General features: G+C 38.6%; 1 protein-coding gene across 2 annotated transcripts; it reads left to right on the forward strand.

Annotated features, from left to right (window-relative positions):
• The first annotated feature begins 2811 nt into the window (after positions 1–2811).
• On the forward strand, positions 2812–17035 carry LOC141767407 (uncharacterized). Of its 2 annotated transcripts, XM_074634665.1 has the most exons (10): positions 2812–2951; positions 3081–3234; positions 6489–6619; positions 9456–9554; positions 11199–11330; positions 11425–11511; positions 11608–11655; positions 11819–11881; positions 13166–13286; positions 15682–17035. In XM_074634665.1, exons 2-10 carry the CDS (start codon positions 3150–3152, stop codon positions 16095–16097), a joined length of 1182 nt encoding a protein of 393 aa, XP_074490766.1. In that variant the 5' UTR covers positions 2812–2951; positions 3081–3149; the 3' UTR covers positions 16098–17035. The 2 variants fall into 2 exon arrangements, with proteins under 2 accessions (XP_074490766.1, XP_074490768.1); XM_074634667.1 differs by lacking the exon at positions 11199–11330.
• The last annotated feature ends 86 nt before the right edge of the window (positions 17036–17121 follow it).

The following is a 17121-nucleotide window of genomic DNA, read 5'->3' on the forward strand; positions in this document are numbered from 1 at the left end:
TGGCTAAATCCCCAAACAGTAGTTTTATTGCTGGTCCCTTGCTTTCACAGCTAGCTGTTTCTATGTTTTGCAGAAATACTGAAATAATTAGTCCCGTAGGTCACATTCCTGCTTTTACCAGAAGAGAACTGACGCAGTGCAAAGATAATCGAGCTCCGGTCTGCTTTCTGGTAATCCGTAATTAAACCAGATAATGATCTGATACTGCACTAGAGCTTTTACTCCTTTGTGTTTTATTCTATTTTAGCTTTTATCCTAGCTTTTATTTTTAGCCTGTTTTTATTTTCTAATATTTAATGTTTTATGTTTTTATAACTGTTTTAATTATGTCTTAATGTTCTTTTGCACTTTGTCGCAATGTTCTTGAATGTTTATGTAAAGCACTTTGAATTGCCCTGTTGTTGAAATGTGCTATACAAATAAAGCTGCCTTGCCTTGCCTTGTTATGGTCGTCCAACATGAAATCCACGCCAGAGAAAAACTAGCTGACAGATCAAGATCATTATTATTATAGATTAGATAGATATGGATATTGTTATAGATGGTCAAAATAGTGATGTAAGATAGAAATGAAATAGTCCCAGTGCAGGGCGGTTGATCCTCCCAGCTCGGCCCGTGTGAGATAAATCTTTTGACTTCTTCACTGACACTGTTGGGAAATGTGGCTCTATTATCCCACAATTGTTGTTCTCTTTAAAAAGGAAACTTTAAACCCCCTTCAGTGCTGTTATAACAGTAATCTACATGACCTTTTCCTGGATTAAATCTGGTATTTCATGTCCTCAGGTTACTAAAGTCTCTGCCAACTGACCTGAATAGTTTTGGTTTTGTATATTATTTAGACTTTAAAAGAATCCGTCTCATTAAGAGGAGATTTTGGGGAAAGCCGCGCCTAATCTGACATGAAACTCTTCCTGTTTCTGGGGGGTTTCAACAAATTAGCTTGGCTTCCTGAGAAAATGTTTCGACGTGCAGAGAAGCTTCTTTGCTAACCTAAATATCATGTCACAAGTGATCTAGGTCATAAATATTTATCTGAGAAAGTGCATCGCTTGCATTTTGAGCCCTCTCAAGTGGAAGGCGTGACGATGAGAGAGAAGAGAGAGAGAAGAGACACAGCGTCATGACTGAGACTTTTCTCTGCTTTCTCTGTATCCTCACACTGTTTTCAGCCTTCTGGGAAACATTTCTGACTACGTATGAAACGAAAAAGCATGGTGGAAGAAATATTCAGATAATATATTCAAATATTCACATCAATCACTTAAAAGAAAACCAAAAGTTAAAGTTAACTTATTTTAAGTTATATACATAAGTTTAGTTACGTAACAATACATTGCGTTACTTAATGTTATACTTAACTTAGGTTGTGTACGTAACGTTGCCTATACTTAATGACCTAACAAACATACTTATTTTTACCCATACCACAATCTTTTCCTAAACGTAACCAAGTAGATTTGTTGCCTAAACCTAACCAAGTTGTTTTCTTTGAGCATGGAAGTTTATTTTGAGAAGACAGTGTATGCATGTAACGAGCAGAAATTGACACATGCATAGAGAGGTTTTGTAGAGCGTCATTAGTTTGAAGTGTAGGGCCGCTGACCAAGCTGTCGTATTTGACAAGTTGGGAGTGAGAACGTGTTGAAATATGAAGGTAAAGCCAGCCTGACTGGAAACAGATGGACCCCTTTGAAAATGACCATGCCAGTATCTCCACTCTAGCTTTAAAACTGAGCCTGTCACAACCTAAAAATTGCAAATTTCGTTAACGCACTAAAGAAATGAGTGGCATTAAAACAAGTTTGCGTTAACGCGTTATTATCACGTTAACTTTGACAGCCCTAGTATAAATAAATATGTTTAATTTAATTTCTTTTTTAAACAGACACACAGAAAACCTGAAAGCAGTGAAGGGGAGATTAGAAGAAGGGGTGGGATTAAATAAATTTGTACTTCTTCTCACTCCTTTTCAAATATGTAAATCAAGGTATCAAGTGTTTGACAATTTCTTTTTCTTATGCTTTTCATTGTATGTAAATACTACTTTGTTCTGGCCGCCCACTTGTTGGTAAGATCATTCTCTTTTTCTTTATTTATTATATATTTTTTTTGTATTCTACATGTTCGAAATGAAATGAAATGAAGTATTCCAGCAAAGCAGTACTGGCTGGTTTCAGGGTCTCTGTGCAAAATATAATGATGCTGACATATGTGGTGTGCTCCGTAGTGGGGATACAAAGACAACAAATACAATGCACCAAGAGTGGGAGGAGCTGGAGGTTCAAAAGGGGCCCACAGCTCGATTTTGCCCCGTGGCCCCGCTGCAGATTAATCTGGCCCTGATTTTAGCTCATGTTGTGTTGAATGTAAAATGTAAAGTGATGAGTAATTATTGCCGTCAGATAAATGTAGTGGAGTAAAGAGTAAATATTTCCCTCTGACATACAGTGAAGTAAAAGTATAACAACTAGGAATCCTATTTAAAGTGATATACATATAACATAGCTTCATCATCAAGTGCAGTATTTCTGGAGCAAGATGTTCTTTCTCTCTGGTTCAGGAACCATCAAAAGCCTTTCATGTGCTAAAGATTTAATATTTTTAATTATTATTGTTTACTGGTTTCTGTCAACCATCCTTCCTGCAGAGTTTTTCAGCCAACTCGATATTTATTTGGCAGCCAGACACATTTAATTCAACCACATAAAGCCTGTCCTTGAGGGAAACACATGACCCCACGCTCATCCCCAGAGAGGGACAGCACCATGTACTGACTATCCTCCCTATTGGAGCCTCTTCTGCCATATACAAGAGTTCCCATGTCTAAGGACTCCCAGCGAATGTTAATATATCACCAGTAATTCTGAAACCTGACCTTTGACTCTGAGTCGTTTCGGCTGCGAGTCAAGCCAAGCAGCGGGGTCAGAGCAGAGACACACTTCAATCAGGTGAGATGCATTCTGCTTTTTAGAAAACAAAAATACAATTTGCAATCTGGAAATGTTTTTTTCTTAACACTTGACTTTCTCTGCTGTCTTTATCTCAAGCGGAACTAATGTGGTGTGCTCTCTTTGCAGCAAACAAGTGTGACGGACACATTGCTCTCACTGCATCCCAAAGCCCTGAATGTCCAAACAGACCTCGTCATGATGGAGACGGAGCAAACGGCTGCAAGTTGTCACGCACCGAGCCAAACTTCTGTCAGGACCCGGCTCTCCTCCAGCACAAGAGGTACGAGTGCTCGGCTGCTGTTGATCGTCAGGATTGGTTCTCAGACAAAAAATTAAGCTCAAAGTTTTGCCTTTAATTAATATAAACAATTATCTTCAAATGTTGAGTGTTTTTTACCCTCCGAGACCCACAATAGACCCGTTTTGTCTTTTTTAAAGGGGTACAGGGGGTCTTTAGGGGAACCTGAAGATTAATTTGAGATGCAGCTCAGCACTATGTGACAAGTTGTTCTAGTCATAAGTCATAATAATTAATTAATTAATTATTTAAAAAGAATGATAAAAGTGTATAAAGGTTTAGAACATTATGATAGAAGTATATGATTTCCATTACCATGCTCTATAATGTCTCATAAGTTGTTGCAGCAATTTTTGGGGTTGATACCATTTGTTACACAGATACCACGCGAGAATTGATAATAATGATCAGTTATCCCTCCTCAATAACACATTAAAACACCAAGACCTTCACAAACACCATCGAAAAAGCCATGCTGTGATTTGGGATCAAAAACTTTTGACATTTTGAGATTTCTGCAAGAATTGCATTTTTTGGGGAATTGGATGGCGAGCACTTCTGTTGTGGAAACTGCTCAGAAACCCCCTTATCGTCAATATAGATAGGAAAGCCATCCATCCTCTGAATGCTCTAGGTCTTTAGTTTGTGGCTGTAAAGTTGTATGAGGCTGTGATTATCCTAGAGGTCACCACAGGTCATTTTATACAGTGAGGTCAAGTTTCAAAAAATGTATACTGCATGAAAAATACTGCATGTTTTTTGCCCAATTCACATATCTTGAGGTTAGAGGTTAAGGGAGCCCTCAGAAAATGGCCATGCCAGTTTTTCCTCACTAAAATTTAGCATAACTTTGCAGCATTATTTAACCTCCTTCCCGACATGGTAGCATGACATTGTACCATTGGTACCAGTGGATTCTTTAGGTTTTCTAGTTTCATATGGTATCTGTAGCTTCACTCTAGCCCTAAAACTGAACCTACTAGAGCCTCTGAAAGCGATCCGGCGGGTCTCAGGGGGTTAATAACAAAAGATTGAATTGAAGCGGTACACTGTATAAGTTACAATACAGTATCCAGTACAGTATGTCCACTGGTCTGATCTGTGATGGTGACTTTCTTAATATCTGGTGGGAAACGGGAGCGTTTTCAGGTGTTTGTTTTGTTCTTCCTCCTTCATGCACCTCTGGAGTTTGTCCAGCTGTTCCAGCTGTTTGAGAAACACACCGTTGATGTCATTTGTTGAATTATACAGTATGGCATCTTACTGGAAATCCTTTGAAACACGTTTGACACTTCTTGTCAAACTGGATAAATGTTTATCTGATGTGAATTACAGCTCATGTCGCTCCAAACATCTTTTCATGTATTTCTATTCGCAAACAGCTGGTTTGTCAACAAAGCTGTTTCCTCTTGACTCTGTAAGCTTCAGAAACTGTTTTACACACTTCTCAGACATGTTAACCATTAGCCATCTTGAGCAATAAAGATTTTATGAGAATATGATCACTTTGAGTGAGACTATATTCCAATTCTGTGCCTGTAAAAACAGCAGTAAACCTGCAGTAGTCAGGTGTCGATGATGAAATACCGGAGCAAGGATTGTAAAACCTCATAAAGCTTCTGAAATCAGATGCTGTTTTCTCACCGTACGTATGTTGGTTATTGAGTTTAGAGTAAGGTGATAGGTACGTATGTCATGTTTATTTAAAGTGTACAACACCTTCCTAGACATGACATCACACAATATTTTAGAATAACAGATCAACAAAAGAGTGGAAAACTCAACAAAAGCATATGTAAAGAGGTGGGTTTGACGTTGCTTTTAGATATTAAATATGAAGTTGATTAGTTTTAAAGTTTATGAGTCTAATTAATTTGCAACAACAAATATGTATATCCGCCTGATATAGAGCTGTGGTAATGAGACCTTTTGAAAGACTTGATCCAAAGACTTTCAGAGGTGTTGTGGACATCTTGTCAGGGATCCAGGGATGTCTTGTGAGCAAAGTAAAACCACTGTATTTACAGTATATCTTGCTATTTATTCCTGTGCCATATGTAAGGGATAATGTACAGCAAGCAAGTCATTGTTGTGAAAGAAATAATAAAAACTAAATAATTGTAAAGGCAGAAACAATTCTTTTAAAAAAACAGACTGGGTAGAGGGTATCATAGACACCACAAATCATAAAAACAAAGTTGTACGACCTTTGATTCTTCTGTACCCGACAAAATGCCAATTTGGGTTGGAAACATTGAACTTTTTCTGATATGTTAAAATACAATTTATAATAAAAGAAGCCTTCAACAGGCCAAATTCACCTTATTTAAGGTGCAAGCATCAATCAATTTAAGAGTAAAATATAAAACAATGCAGTGAGATATCCATGTAGGACTCCTATCCTGCAGCCATTGGTTGAACTGCATTGTGTATTCTCCAGGTTTATATTTTTGCTTCTCCAGAGCTCTTCCAAATAACAGGAAAGAGATTTGTTGTGCCAGTCATCTGTCACAGGAGGAAATTCACTTTTAAAGTTGAACATTAGCAGAATATTTATCACTCACTCACATCAGAAACTCCACACCCAACACCACCGAAACAAGTGCGCATAATGTGTTAATGCCTGAGTGGAAATATAAGTTAATAAGTTAACTGTCATCAACCTAGCAGCCTGTGTTTGTTCATTTTAGAGTTTGTTTTTCTTTTGACAACCACCAGCTCAGGTCACTGACTGACTTTGTGTTGGACTGTGAAACGCAGAGGTGTATTTGTGCTGAGCATTAAACTAAACAGTGACTGAAAGCCAATAAACTCTTTCACAACGCGAGTGAAGCTGTTTAAAGAGACGACCTTTGTTACGACAACGCATGCTGACATTTACATAATCTCTGAATTACTGTTTTCATTCCAGGAAATGAGATGAAACATTGACCAAGCATCGGTCAAACGCTCGCTCAGCAATTTGCCTACACACACTGAGAACATATAAACATACTTGTACTAATTATCCATTTACAAACACACATATATGTACAAACACAGAGGCATTACAGTAAAACACACAAAAGTGCAAACATATTAAAAACACAAATACATACTTGTACTTTAATCAGATTATGATACACAAACATAACTAAGACACAACAAAGTAGCATAAATAAACACAGACTTCCTTCCTCTCACACAGCTTTATCCTCAGAGTTTGACCCTTTATCTCCCCTCTCCATGTTTCCCAGGAGCGCCCAGTGACACCACTTCCCGCTTCCATGGAGACGGGGTTCGCTACAAAGCCAAGCTGATTGGCGTGGACCCGGTACTCGACGCCCAGGGAGGCAAGATGGTCTGGGACTCTATGATGAAGCTAAAGGTAGTCTCCACCGCCAAAACAAACGTCCCTTCTGTCTCCTCTTAATCAAAAGTGTAAGACGATCTTCTCGTCCTCCACAACCAGTCATTTTATCAGCAGAGAAAATTAAAGATAAACATGATATGTCAGATTAGATGATTGTGTCGTCAGTGGTTGTTATGAGTCGTTATCAGAGGCCTATATTGAATGAGATAGACGATCACACCGGTGGCAGTCAGTCCATTATGTTTAATATTGACAATTCTATCCAAATACAGTGACTATAAAAATAATTCACCCTAAAGTCAATCAAAATAGATTTGATGTGCTGATCAATAGAAAAATAGTCGATGATATCAACATGAGAAGAGATCTGTAGGCTAATCTATAGGAATGGCTCAAAAACAACGTTAATGTCCTGGAGGTTCGGCTCAGTTCAGCACTCAGGTAGACATTACTCCACTATATCGTTATATAGCAAACAGTTGTTTGCTGCTATATTAATGCTCTGAATTTAAAATTTAGCACCTTTAATTTCAATAGAGAACTATTACTTATAACTAATAAGATGGTGCACCCTGCCTGTAATTTTAGTAATAATTATGGTTGGCGGAGTGATAAGATGATGAGGAGGTGATTTATTGCATTTGTTGACGATGTTCAGTTGTCCCACTTTGGAGATGGACATTAAAGTGGACCAAATTACCCAGATGAAGCTGTCCCTGTGCTCTTGTTTTACTCCCATCCCGAAAGTAGTTTTAATTCAGTAACTATCAAGTTTATGGTTAACGCTTAGAGTAACCAGTGTTACTCTAACATTTGCTGATTAGCCACGAACAGAAAGTACAGCTGAGGCTGAAGGGAATGTCGTTAGTTTTGCAGGCGTTTGGTCATAAACCAAAGTATTGGATGATTGAAAAATGTTCCGCTAGAAGATGAAAAGTCAGAAGATCACCAAAGTTATTACAAATCATCCTGAGGGGAACATGAATGTTTGCACCAGAATTTCCATCCATCCAGTAGTTGAGATATTTCGCTAAAATCCCAAAATGTCAACCTCATGGCGGTAGAGGAAAAGTGAGGGGATCACCAACGTCAGTAGGGTTAATCCTCTTGGGACCATCAATGTCTGTACAATATCTTATATTAATCCATCCAATAGTTCTTGAGATACTTGTTTATTATTATTTAGGCCTTTTTTGCCTTATTTCATCAGTTACATGGAGAGAGAGAGAGAGAGAGAGAGAACAAAGGTCCCTCTGCCGAGAGTCGGATGGTGGAGTTTTGGTTATGCGTCATGGATTATGGATAAAATACTTATGCAAACGAAACAAGTATTTTGTATTTTATATTTGAACTCAATCAGATCACTTGTAGAAACCTCTTTTCACTTTGAAAGTAAAGGGTCTTTTTCTGTTGATCAGTGTCAATAAAGTCACATTAAATCTTCTTTGATTGAACGTTGAAAGACTTCTTCCAAGGGCGTGATCACATTTCATAGGCACGTTAGTTTCAGGCTCATTGAAATCCTCTACCTCAGTCACAGGTACTTTTCTCGGGAGTATAAACTACGGGAAATGAACTGGGTTCCTTGGATGGAAAAGGAGTTGTGGGAAAATCTCTGCAGTAGAATAAGGGGGCTTATGATATATCTGACATCCTGCTCACCCCTGACCTGTCAGTGAGTTCAGGCCCTGTAATTTCACAGGACTTTACACGATCCAGTGGGAGTGTATATTCAGATAACAGCCAGCCATAGTCAGACGTTTTGGCGCCCCCCAGTGATCGTATCCAAAAAGACATTGATAACACAACATTACATAACACTTCAGTATTATAATAACTTAAAAGCAATAATTAGACAATCAATATTTGGAGGAGGGCTTTGGAAAACAGTCAGTTAGAACACAAATCAACACAGTGGCTTTAATATCATCAATATTAACATTAATTTCACTTTTGGCTGTGACTGCTCTGCCCTCTCTTACAAAAAAAGCAGTACACTTCAAGTTTATTTTATGAAGTAAAATTAAGTCAAGTTCAAGAATATTTCCTAGGTATACTTTATGTATTAAGTATACTAATATCAGTGTACTAGTAGTATACTTGTAAGTGTACTGCGTCAATACTTCTTGAGCCTAAATTGGCCCACTTTTTAGTTTATAAAAGTATACTTTTAAGTGTACTTTAAGTGTAAGAATAGTAAACTTTGAGTACACAACTAGTTTGCATCTAAGGTGTATTTTGTACTGCAACTATATTATGAAGTGAACTATACTACAAGTGCACCTATGTATGCTGTTAGTTTACTAGTTATATACTTGTAGCCCACCTTTTAGTTTATGAAAGTACACTTTAAAGTATACTCACAGTAAACTTCTATTTTATTAGTTTTTACTGCAAGTATACTTGTAAGTTTACTTTAACTTATAGCACTTAGCCAATGCATTACAAGAGACTTTTACTATTTGACTTGATATTTTGTGATGGGATTAAAATAATTAAATAAAATTAGTTTTTCTCACATGACTCCATGGTGAACGGAGAATGCAAAAATGTAGAAAATTCGCAAATATTGAAAGTAAATTAATATCAAAACATATGTTTACAATCTCTCACACCTTCTAATAAACTACTCTATCAAAACGTGTACTTGTCTACTTGTCAGTGTAAGCCAAGTATACTTAGACTTTTCTGTATACTTGTCAGTATAAGCCAAGTATATCTCTGATAAGTACATAAAAGGTAAACTGAATGTATACTCTCTTATTTTAAGTTTAAAAGAAGTATACTAATAGCACACTTGAATAAATAAACTGTCTGTCTTTGCTCCTATTATAAACCCTGTCTGTGTTAGGGCTTTGAGGCAGCAGCAAGGAAACAGGGGAAACACAAGCGGAGAGTTTGGCTGAAAGTTTCCTCCAGCGGCCTGAGAATCGTGGATGATTGGACCGGGGTGAGTTACACTGACTGTCTCTTGTTCCTCACTGTGTTGTCCTGCAGCTGTAGCACCCTCCTCGGGTTGATGGTTAATCTTGAAAAGCTGTTCTTTCTTGTGTGCAACCATAAAAGCCATAGTGGTTTTCCTGTGGATATTAACTGTTCCATGTTTAACTAATGACAGATAACATTTGCATTCTTTTGTTTTTTTTTCTATTTTAATTCTCAGGATTCCCTCGAGAGGTAAAGCAGGATATTTATACAACTGACGAGAATCAGTGCCATAAAACTGTTTTCTAATACATTATCTTCTAGTTTTCTAACAAAAGGGAGAGTCTAGTCAACCGATTCGACTGTTATCAGGCCATTAAATAGGCGTTATCAGTTTCTATAAGCACCATAGATGTGGGTCATTAGGGGCCTACTGTGTTGTGAAAGTGAAACTTAAAAGCAACAAGTTCTTAAAAGCAACAAGTAAAACATGGTCACAAGAGGTCGCTGTTGTGTTTTTTTATACCTTCTTTCGGTGATCTACCATGTGAATAGATGACGAAACTTACTAGTGGGTGGAGTAGGCCCCTATTGACCCACATCTATGGGGCTCATAGCGACTGATAACGCTTATTTAATAGCCTGAGGCACGGCTGCCACCATTGGCACGCCATAGCTTAACCAATGGCACACTAGCAATAAGTGTGCAAGAGTGTTTTTTGGAAATGTTGAAGTGCCCTCTCATTCACAGGCCAAATTAACTCTTTCACACGTCGGTCACATTCCCGTTTTGCAAGATGTGCTTTACTAGATATAACTTTGTTTTTTTGTGCTACGCTGGAGTTTGTGTTGGGGTCTGAGTTGTGTTGATGGCTGGTCGTTTGTTTGTGTTAGCGGACTCCATTTCTAATCGAACGTTAGCTATGGTTGCGCAGTGTTAGCCCTGTAGCAGAGCTGAAGAGAGTAAAGACACTCGCAAGCACGCATGACGTCACATCCGTTGCATTTTCCCAGAAAAAACGTCCCGCATTCTTCACATTAAAAGCAGTCTACAGGCTGATAGAGGAAACCCAGAAAGACGAGGAAGGTCTAATTTTTTTAGGGGTTACAACCTGTTCACACATTGGCAGTAAAAAACGATTAAAAAAAAGTTTAAACGTGTGATAACTTACATAAAGTTCCTTTAAACATTTAAGAAGTTGTGATGAATGAAATGAGGAAGTAATGTTTCTCATGTGAAATGGGTACTGCACTTTATGTGGACGTTGGTGTCTGGAGGTAATTCAAGTTTTGGTTCCACTTCTGCCCAATTTCTGGTTGTAATGAATGTGATACCAAACAAAAAAATATAATTTATTCTAAACAACATGCCTGCACTGAACAATTCTGTATATTCCTGTAACGTCTAACAAGGTATATTTCAACAAATTAATTTTCTCTCCAATAATTTCAAGCCCAATAATCAGATGAATGGTGAAGAACCAAGATCCAGAAAAGACAAAATGCTCCCCCACAAAAGCTGGAGGAACAGAAACTGTTTGAAATCAGAAACTTAATTTCCCTTTTTTCTTGCAGTAGATGTAGTTTTCTGTTCCCCCATTAGTTTTTTTATTGCTGAATGTAGGTGTGGTGATTAGATCTGTTGTAATATAACTAAAACTTGTTTCAGGCTGTACTTCATGACCATGACCGGAGCAGGATCAGCTCTTTGACGAGAGACGAGTCTGACCCCAGGGCTCTGGCCTACGTCTACCAACACCAAGACACCTACACACTCTACTACATCAAGACGGCCAACCTGGTGCCAACACGCAGTGCTACTACATGTCATTTGTATGCTGTACACGTTGTGCCACCCTGCAGTGAATGTGTGACGTTTTATCTGTGTTCATCAGGCAGATCCGGTCCTGGTTGACATCGAGGAGGTTTGTCAGATTGTGGACGAGGAGGCGCCACAAGAACCCGCGGAGGCACCGACTCAAGTCAGAGAAAAAAAATATTTATCAGTGTTTTTTTTCCTTTGGTGTATGTGTTTTGTTTTTTTGTTGCATTCAATATTTTTTGTTTATTTTTTCCAGACCAGTTCCTTACTGCAACTAAATGACAGTTCAGCCCCTCCAGCTGAGGTAAAGAATGAAAAAGCTCAGTTGTATTCCTAAATGTTGTCAACCCCCAAATCTTTTGATGAAGTTCATTGAACATCTCTTCATGTTTTGAGTTGTTTCTTTGAAAATGGTGGCGGTCACATGTTCAAACAAAACCTTTGAGTGTAATGAATGTTATTTTCAGGGAGAAGCTTTTGAGGAAGTGTTCAGTCCACGGCCGGATTCTTCATCAGGACAATCAAACCAGGTACAATCAACAAAACGCAATATCACACATGTGAATCCTTAAAGCTTCAGTAGGCAGTATATTTGTGGCACCATTGGGCAAAAATTACATAATAACCTTTCAGCATATTATAATTCAAGTGTTCTAAGAGATAACTAGACTTCTGCACCTCCTCATGGCTCTGTTTTCAGGCTTTAAAAAATCTAGCCTGTGACGGGAGACTTTGACCAATCACAGGTAATTTCAGAGAGATCCTATTGGCTGTGCTCTGGTCATGTGACCGGTACTTGACATTCCTTCAAGAGATTTGATTCCGACCATTTTATAAAAATAACTTTTTTTAATCATATTTGCTCCAATCTCGTCTACTGCAGCTTTAACTCCACTGTGCCTCACCACAACCATTTTTGTTGGAGAATGTATCCATGAAACCATTGCAGTCAGAACAACAGAAACATTAAACTGCTGACATTTGAATTTCAATGTTTTCAACTCAAAAAAAGGAATAAATTTGACCCCAAGAAAGAAATCATTGAAAAAACAAAAAATACATGTTTAGAGTTAATAGGAAAGTGTTCAAAAATAAATACTGAATAGTGCCAGCTGCTCACATTGTAAGATCATGAACAATGTGAATAAATGAGAGGAGTTGACACAGCATTAGATTTATATTTTATTTATATGATTTGTCCTTCATGATCATTAATCCTTTAAGGCAGGCTCGGTGATATTGAGAAACCAGAAAGAGTACATTAGATTTTAAAAATGATCCAACTGAAAAACCCAGCCCAGTGTTGCCAATTATTTTCTAATGAAAGTAGTTAGCAGCACGAGCTCCAAAAGTCCTGGAATCTAGAGAGAAAGTCACCAAGTCGGCAAAACACTGACAGTCCGTTCCTTCAGGCCTCCCTCCAAAGCCGCTCCCCCAAAATGATCATCATGAACGTAAACAACAAACATGACCATTGTTAGCAATCACAGCTGTCCAGCTAGCAGCTTGTGGAAGACTCCGGTGACCCACAGTATGGTGAGAGTGTGCACAGGTAGACAGGCAGGTAGGTAGCCCGTCAAATGAAATGATTGGACGGGTTTATTACAGTCCTGCGACAGCCGATACCGATACCATATTTTTCTTTTTTTTGTCAGATCATTTGATTTATTGATTGCTGTCGGGATGTGATGAGAATTTCAACAAATATAACAAAAATGTTTTTGAATAACACTACCAACCCTACCTTTAATAATCAGAACACTCTTACTAAACTACAGCTAAGAACACATTTAAATGTCTTCTATCAAATACAGACTGTTTCTGCCTCTTCCACTAACGAGCTGATGGAGGTTTTCTCTGTCCCGATGGAGGTTATCTCCGTCCCGATGGAGGATCCGCTGATGCCCAGCCAGAGCTCCTGCACCAGTCCGCCAGGTTAGTTTCAACACCAGTCCAGGATCTAACCCTGGGCTGAGTCTCTTTTGCTGGGGTTACCCTTGACTTTGTAGAGCCATGTGGGGGCAGCACCCAGGCTGGGTGGAGGCGCTACAATGCAGAGCAAAATAATCCATTTCCTTCTAGCTTGGTCGCTTGTTTCTTCCTCATTTTGCTTGATTTCTAAAATGTAAAGCCTCACAATTTTTCTTCTTCATATAATCCCAGCAGTATTCTTTCACAGGTGTTTATGAACAGCCAACAAAGCACATTACACACGAAACAGAGCCTGACTAATGGCTCTGTTTCGTGTGTAATGTGCTTTGTTGGCTGGAGTTTTTGTTATTATCATTATTATATGAGGCTTTTCTAACTAATTCTGATGCAATTTCCAATCTTTGTGTGTTATTTTACACTAAAATGTGATAAACTAGACTTAAGTTGACAAATGTGTATTATAAATAAAGAGGAGGGTTGTTATTTTAAGCCACATGTGTGAGAAATCTACTTTAGTTTGGATAATTACAACTGGTTTCGATTGTTTTGTTGTTTGTAGGCTTAATTGGATTGTGATTAACAGGAGTGGACACACACGAAGGCACAAAATGTGTTGTAGCACAGTCTTTTTTTTGCCATCACATCAAAGGGAGGATTCATTCGGAGCTCTAGCACAGAGTTTATCAGTTTGATATCCTATCATGCAAATAAATATTATCATAAACATCAGGCTGTTCTGCCATAAAACTGCAGGACCATTAGACAAACTCTGACAAACTCTGACAAACACTTCTCTCCTCTAGATCTCAAGTTGACTCACTGCTTGTATCTCCCTCTTGTTTTACTGAGTCAGAGCATTAACGCCTTCACAGTGTGTTAACATACACACATCACACTGTGGTTGAATCTAAGTGAGACGATGTAAGAGCTCCAGAGCCGAAAACTCCATACACATCTTTATTGAACAACAATATTTCAGTCCGCAGCAGATTTAAAATGTATCAGACAGTAAAGATAGTAAGATCAGACAGTAAATATGATAGAATAAATCAATCTGGAGCCATACTCTAATTCCTTACAGCTGTCAGGCTGCTGCTCTACAACTGACCTCTGACCTTTGAGCTGGATCTATAGTAGCCTAGAAGAGAAATCGACCAGTCTTAATGTACACAGTATTTTCCCACTACATGTTTAATACTACTACTCTGTTAGGGAATGACATAATTCCCATGGTGCAGCTGTTAAAGAGACACATTTTAATATGCAGCGTAAGACAGAGGAATGTGCAGTGTTTACTGTGTATCAACGATGGAGTAAATAATCTCTCAATACATGCTCAGTTCCCACACTGACTGAAATTATTATCTCAACCTCCTCTTCTGTCTCTGCTCGCTGGTAGTGGAAAAAAATTATGTCCATGTTTGGAATTACCGCATCGATTTTTTTAGATTTAGATTTTTGTTGAAACTTGTGTCCATCATGTGCGAGTAGGCCGCAGTGTGATGTTCATAGAGTGCAGCAAAGGTTTGTGGTGGGGTTGTGTTGTTATTACTTAGCTATGACAATGACCTCTCCCTGACTTTAACCAAGTAAGGAAGTTTAACTACGTAGCACCAGAATGAACAACAAAGTGCTTCACAAAAGAACATAAAATAAACCGACATAAAAACTGGCATATAGACATAAACCAAGTGGTTTTACCTAAATGACATCAACACTTTGCCATTAAAGAAATCCAGGCTTCGAAAAATCATCAAATATAAACTAAGGTTGCAACTAATGATTTTTTTTTTTTTTTTTATTATTATCTGAGAAATTGTTACGTTAAATTGTAAAATATCACAAAATAGAGCACTTTTTGAAAAATATCCTTCAGTGTCGCAGAGCCCAAGGTGACTCCTTTAAATTACTTATTGTCCGACCAACAGTCCAAAACTCAAAGATATTCAATTTATAAGCTATTAAACAGAGAAAAATTGAAGAACTTGAATGAATGTTTGAGTAATAGTGTCTGGCATTTTGGGAAATTAGTTTTCTCGCCTGGCAACCACTTGTTGTGAAGTGAATGCAATGGAACGCGGGAGAGTGCGACATCTAGTGGCTGAATGTTATCGATGTTATCAATAGCACCTTTAAATATGAAGCCTGAGCTTGATTAGCTTAGCTTTGCATAAAGTCTGTAAATAGGATGGAACAGTTAAAGCTCACTTATTAAAACACTACGTTTAATCCGTACACAAACTGAAAATGCATAAAAAAACGACATGCTGTGGTTTCACAGTGTGTTGCCTTCTGAAACTTTTTTTTGATGAAGTGACTCCAGGAAGTGCTCCATAAATTTTCGATTGACCAAACAGTTAATCGACTAATCGTTTCTGCATATCAACCATTTCGACAGCTCAAGACCAGAGAGAGCCTCCACAGCCAATGCTCTCCGCCTCTCAGATCCTCTCCATGTTCCCCTCGCAGCCACCAGGGGGCTCTCCATACTCCTCGCCCCCATACTCTCCCACCGCCGTGCCCTGGAGCCAGCAGGGGCTTCTGGGAAATCAGTGGGCCGCTCCAGCTGCGGCGCCCTGGCAAACAATGCCCGGCGGTGTGGCAGCATGGGCACCAGCAGGCATCGCAGCGCCCCCTGCAGGCGGCCAGATTCTGGCTCACGGCTCTTTTCCAGGAGTCATGATGGGAGGAAACACACCCGCTTCACCCACTGCTGTCAACGGATACCCTGCCCCTTTAAACTATGCCCCCGCTGGAGCAACGGGACCCCTGCAGCCAGCGTCCCCCACTTTGGACCATAATCTCCTCTTTTGATGAACTGGTCAGAATGGAAAATTGTTTGCAAAATGAAAATTGCTGCTCATTGAGAAACAAGCCAATTTAATTCTATTTCATTTCTGGACGTTCATTCTTTCTTATATTTGCACATATAATCAAAAAATTCTGTTGCAATTCAAGAAAACTGAAAGATTAAAACAATCAAACATGTCAGTCGGAGTTACATTATAACATTTATGCCTATTTAAACTGGAAGTCGTGTTTCATTTCAACTGCACCTATATGTTTTATCTGATACGTGAAATTACTTTTCTTTATTTGTTTTCTACATGTAACTTTGCTTTTTCTGAATCAAATTTAAGGAGCAGTGTGTAACATTTCGGGGATCTATTAGCAGAAATGTAATATAATATTCATAACTATGTTTTCATTAGTGTATAATCACCTTAAATTAAGAATCATTGTGTTTTCGCTAGCTTAGAATGAGTCCTTAATAACTACAAAGGGAGTGGGTCCTCTTCATGGAGTCCACCATGTTTCTACAGTAGCCCAGAACTGACAAACCAAACACTGGCTCTAGAGAGAGCCTTTCACGTTTTTACGTTACCTGAAGGCCACCGTAGTTCTCCGAAACACTTGTGAAACTGCGGTAATGTGAGCCGCAGAGTGTAAAACCGTGGTACCGCCAGCCTCTGTCTGATGTCCGTTGTTCCTAAAGTAGTGTTATTATGGTGAGGATGACCTCTGAGCGAGGCGAACAGCGTTACCACGGTTTTTCACTCGGCGGCTCCCGGTAACCAGGGAAAGGGAAGAGTGAGCAGAGGGGTACTCAGTTGGTTGCAATCTGCAGCCACACCACTAGACGCCACCAAATCCTACACACTGCACCTTTAACTACAATTTGCTATCAAAAAGAGTTTTCTTCAGATTTGCTCGTATACTGTACATGCAGAATGAAATACAGAGAATACAAAGAAGCTCATTTGTTCATTTTGTCTTCTTTTTTTCTTACTAAAATTGTGTAATTCTGTTTTGTTTCTTATCTTTTTTTTTAATAGAA

This window comes from Sebastes fasciatus, chromosome 5 (assembly GCF_043250625.1).
Source record: "Sebastes fasciatus isolate fSebFas1 chromosome 5, fSebFas1.pri, whole genome shotgun sequence".
NCBI lineage: Eukaryota > Metazoa > Chordata > Actinopteri > Perciformes > Sebastidae > Sebastes > Sebastes fasciatus.

Bases quoted from the DNA above. Each gene is read 5' to 3' on its own strand.
- LOC141767407 (XM_074634665.1), top strand. From the start codon at position 3,150: ATGATGGAGACGGAGCAAACGGCTGCAAGTTGTCACGCACCGAGCCAA. The intron at 9,555-11,198 runs GTGAGTTACACT...AACTTGTTTCAG, and splicing joins TCGTGGATGATTGGACCGGG to GCTGTACTTCATGACCATGA. The intron at 13,287-15,681 runs GTTAGTTTCAAC...CCATTTCGACAG, and splicing joins CTCCTGCACCAGTCCGCCAG to CTCAAGACCAGAGAGAGCCT.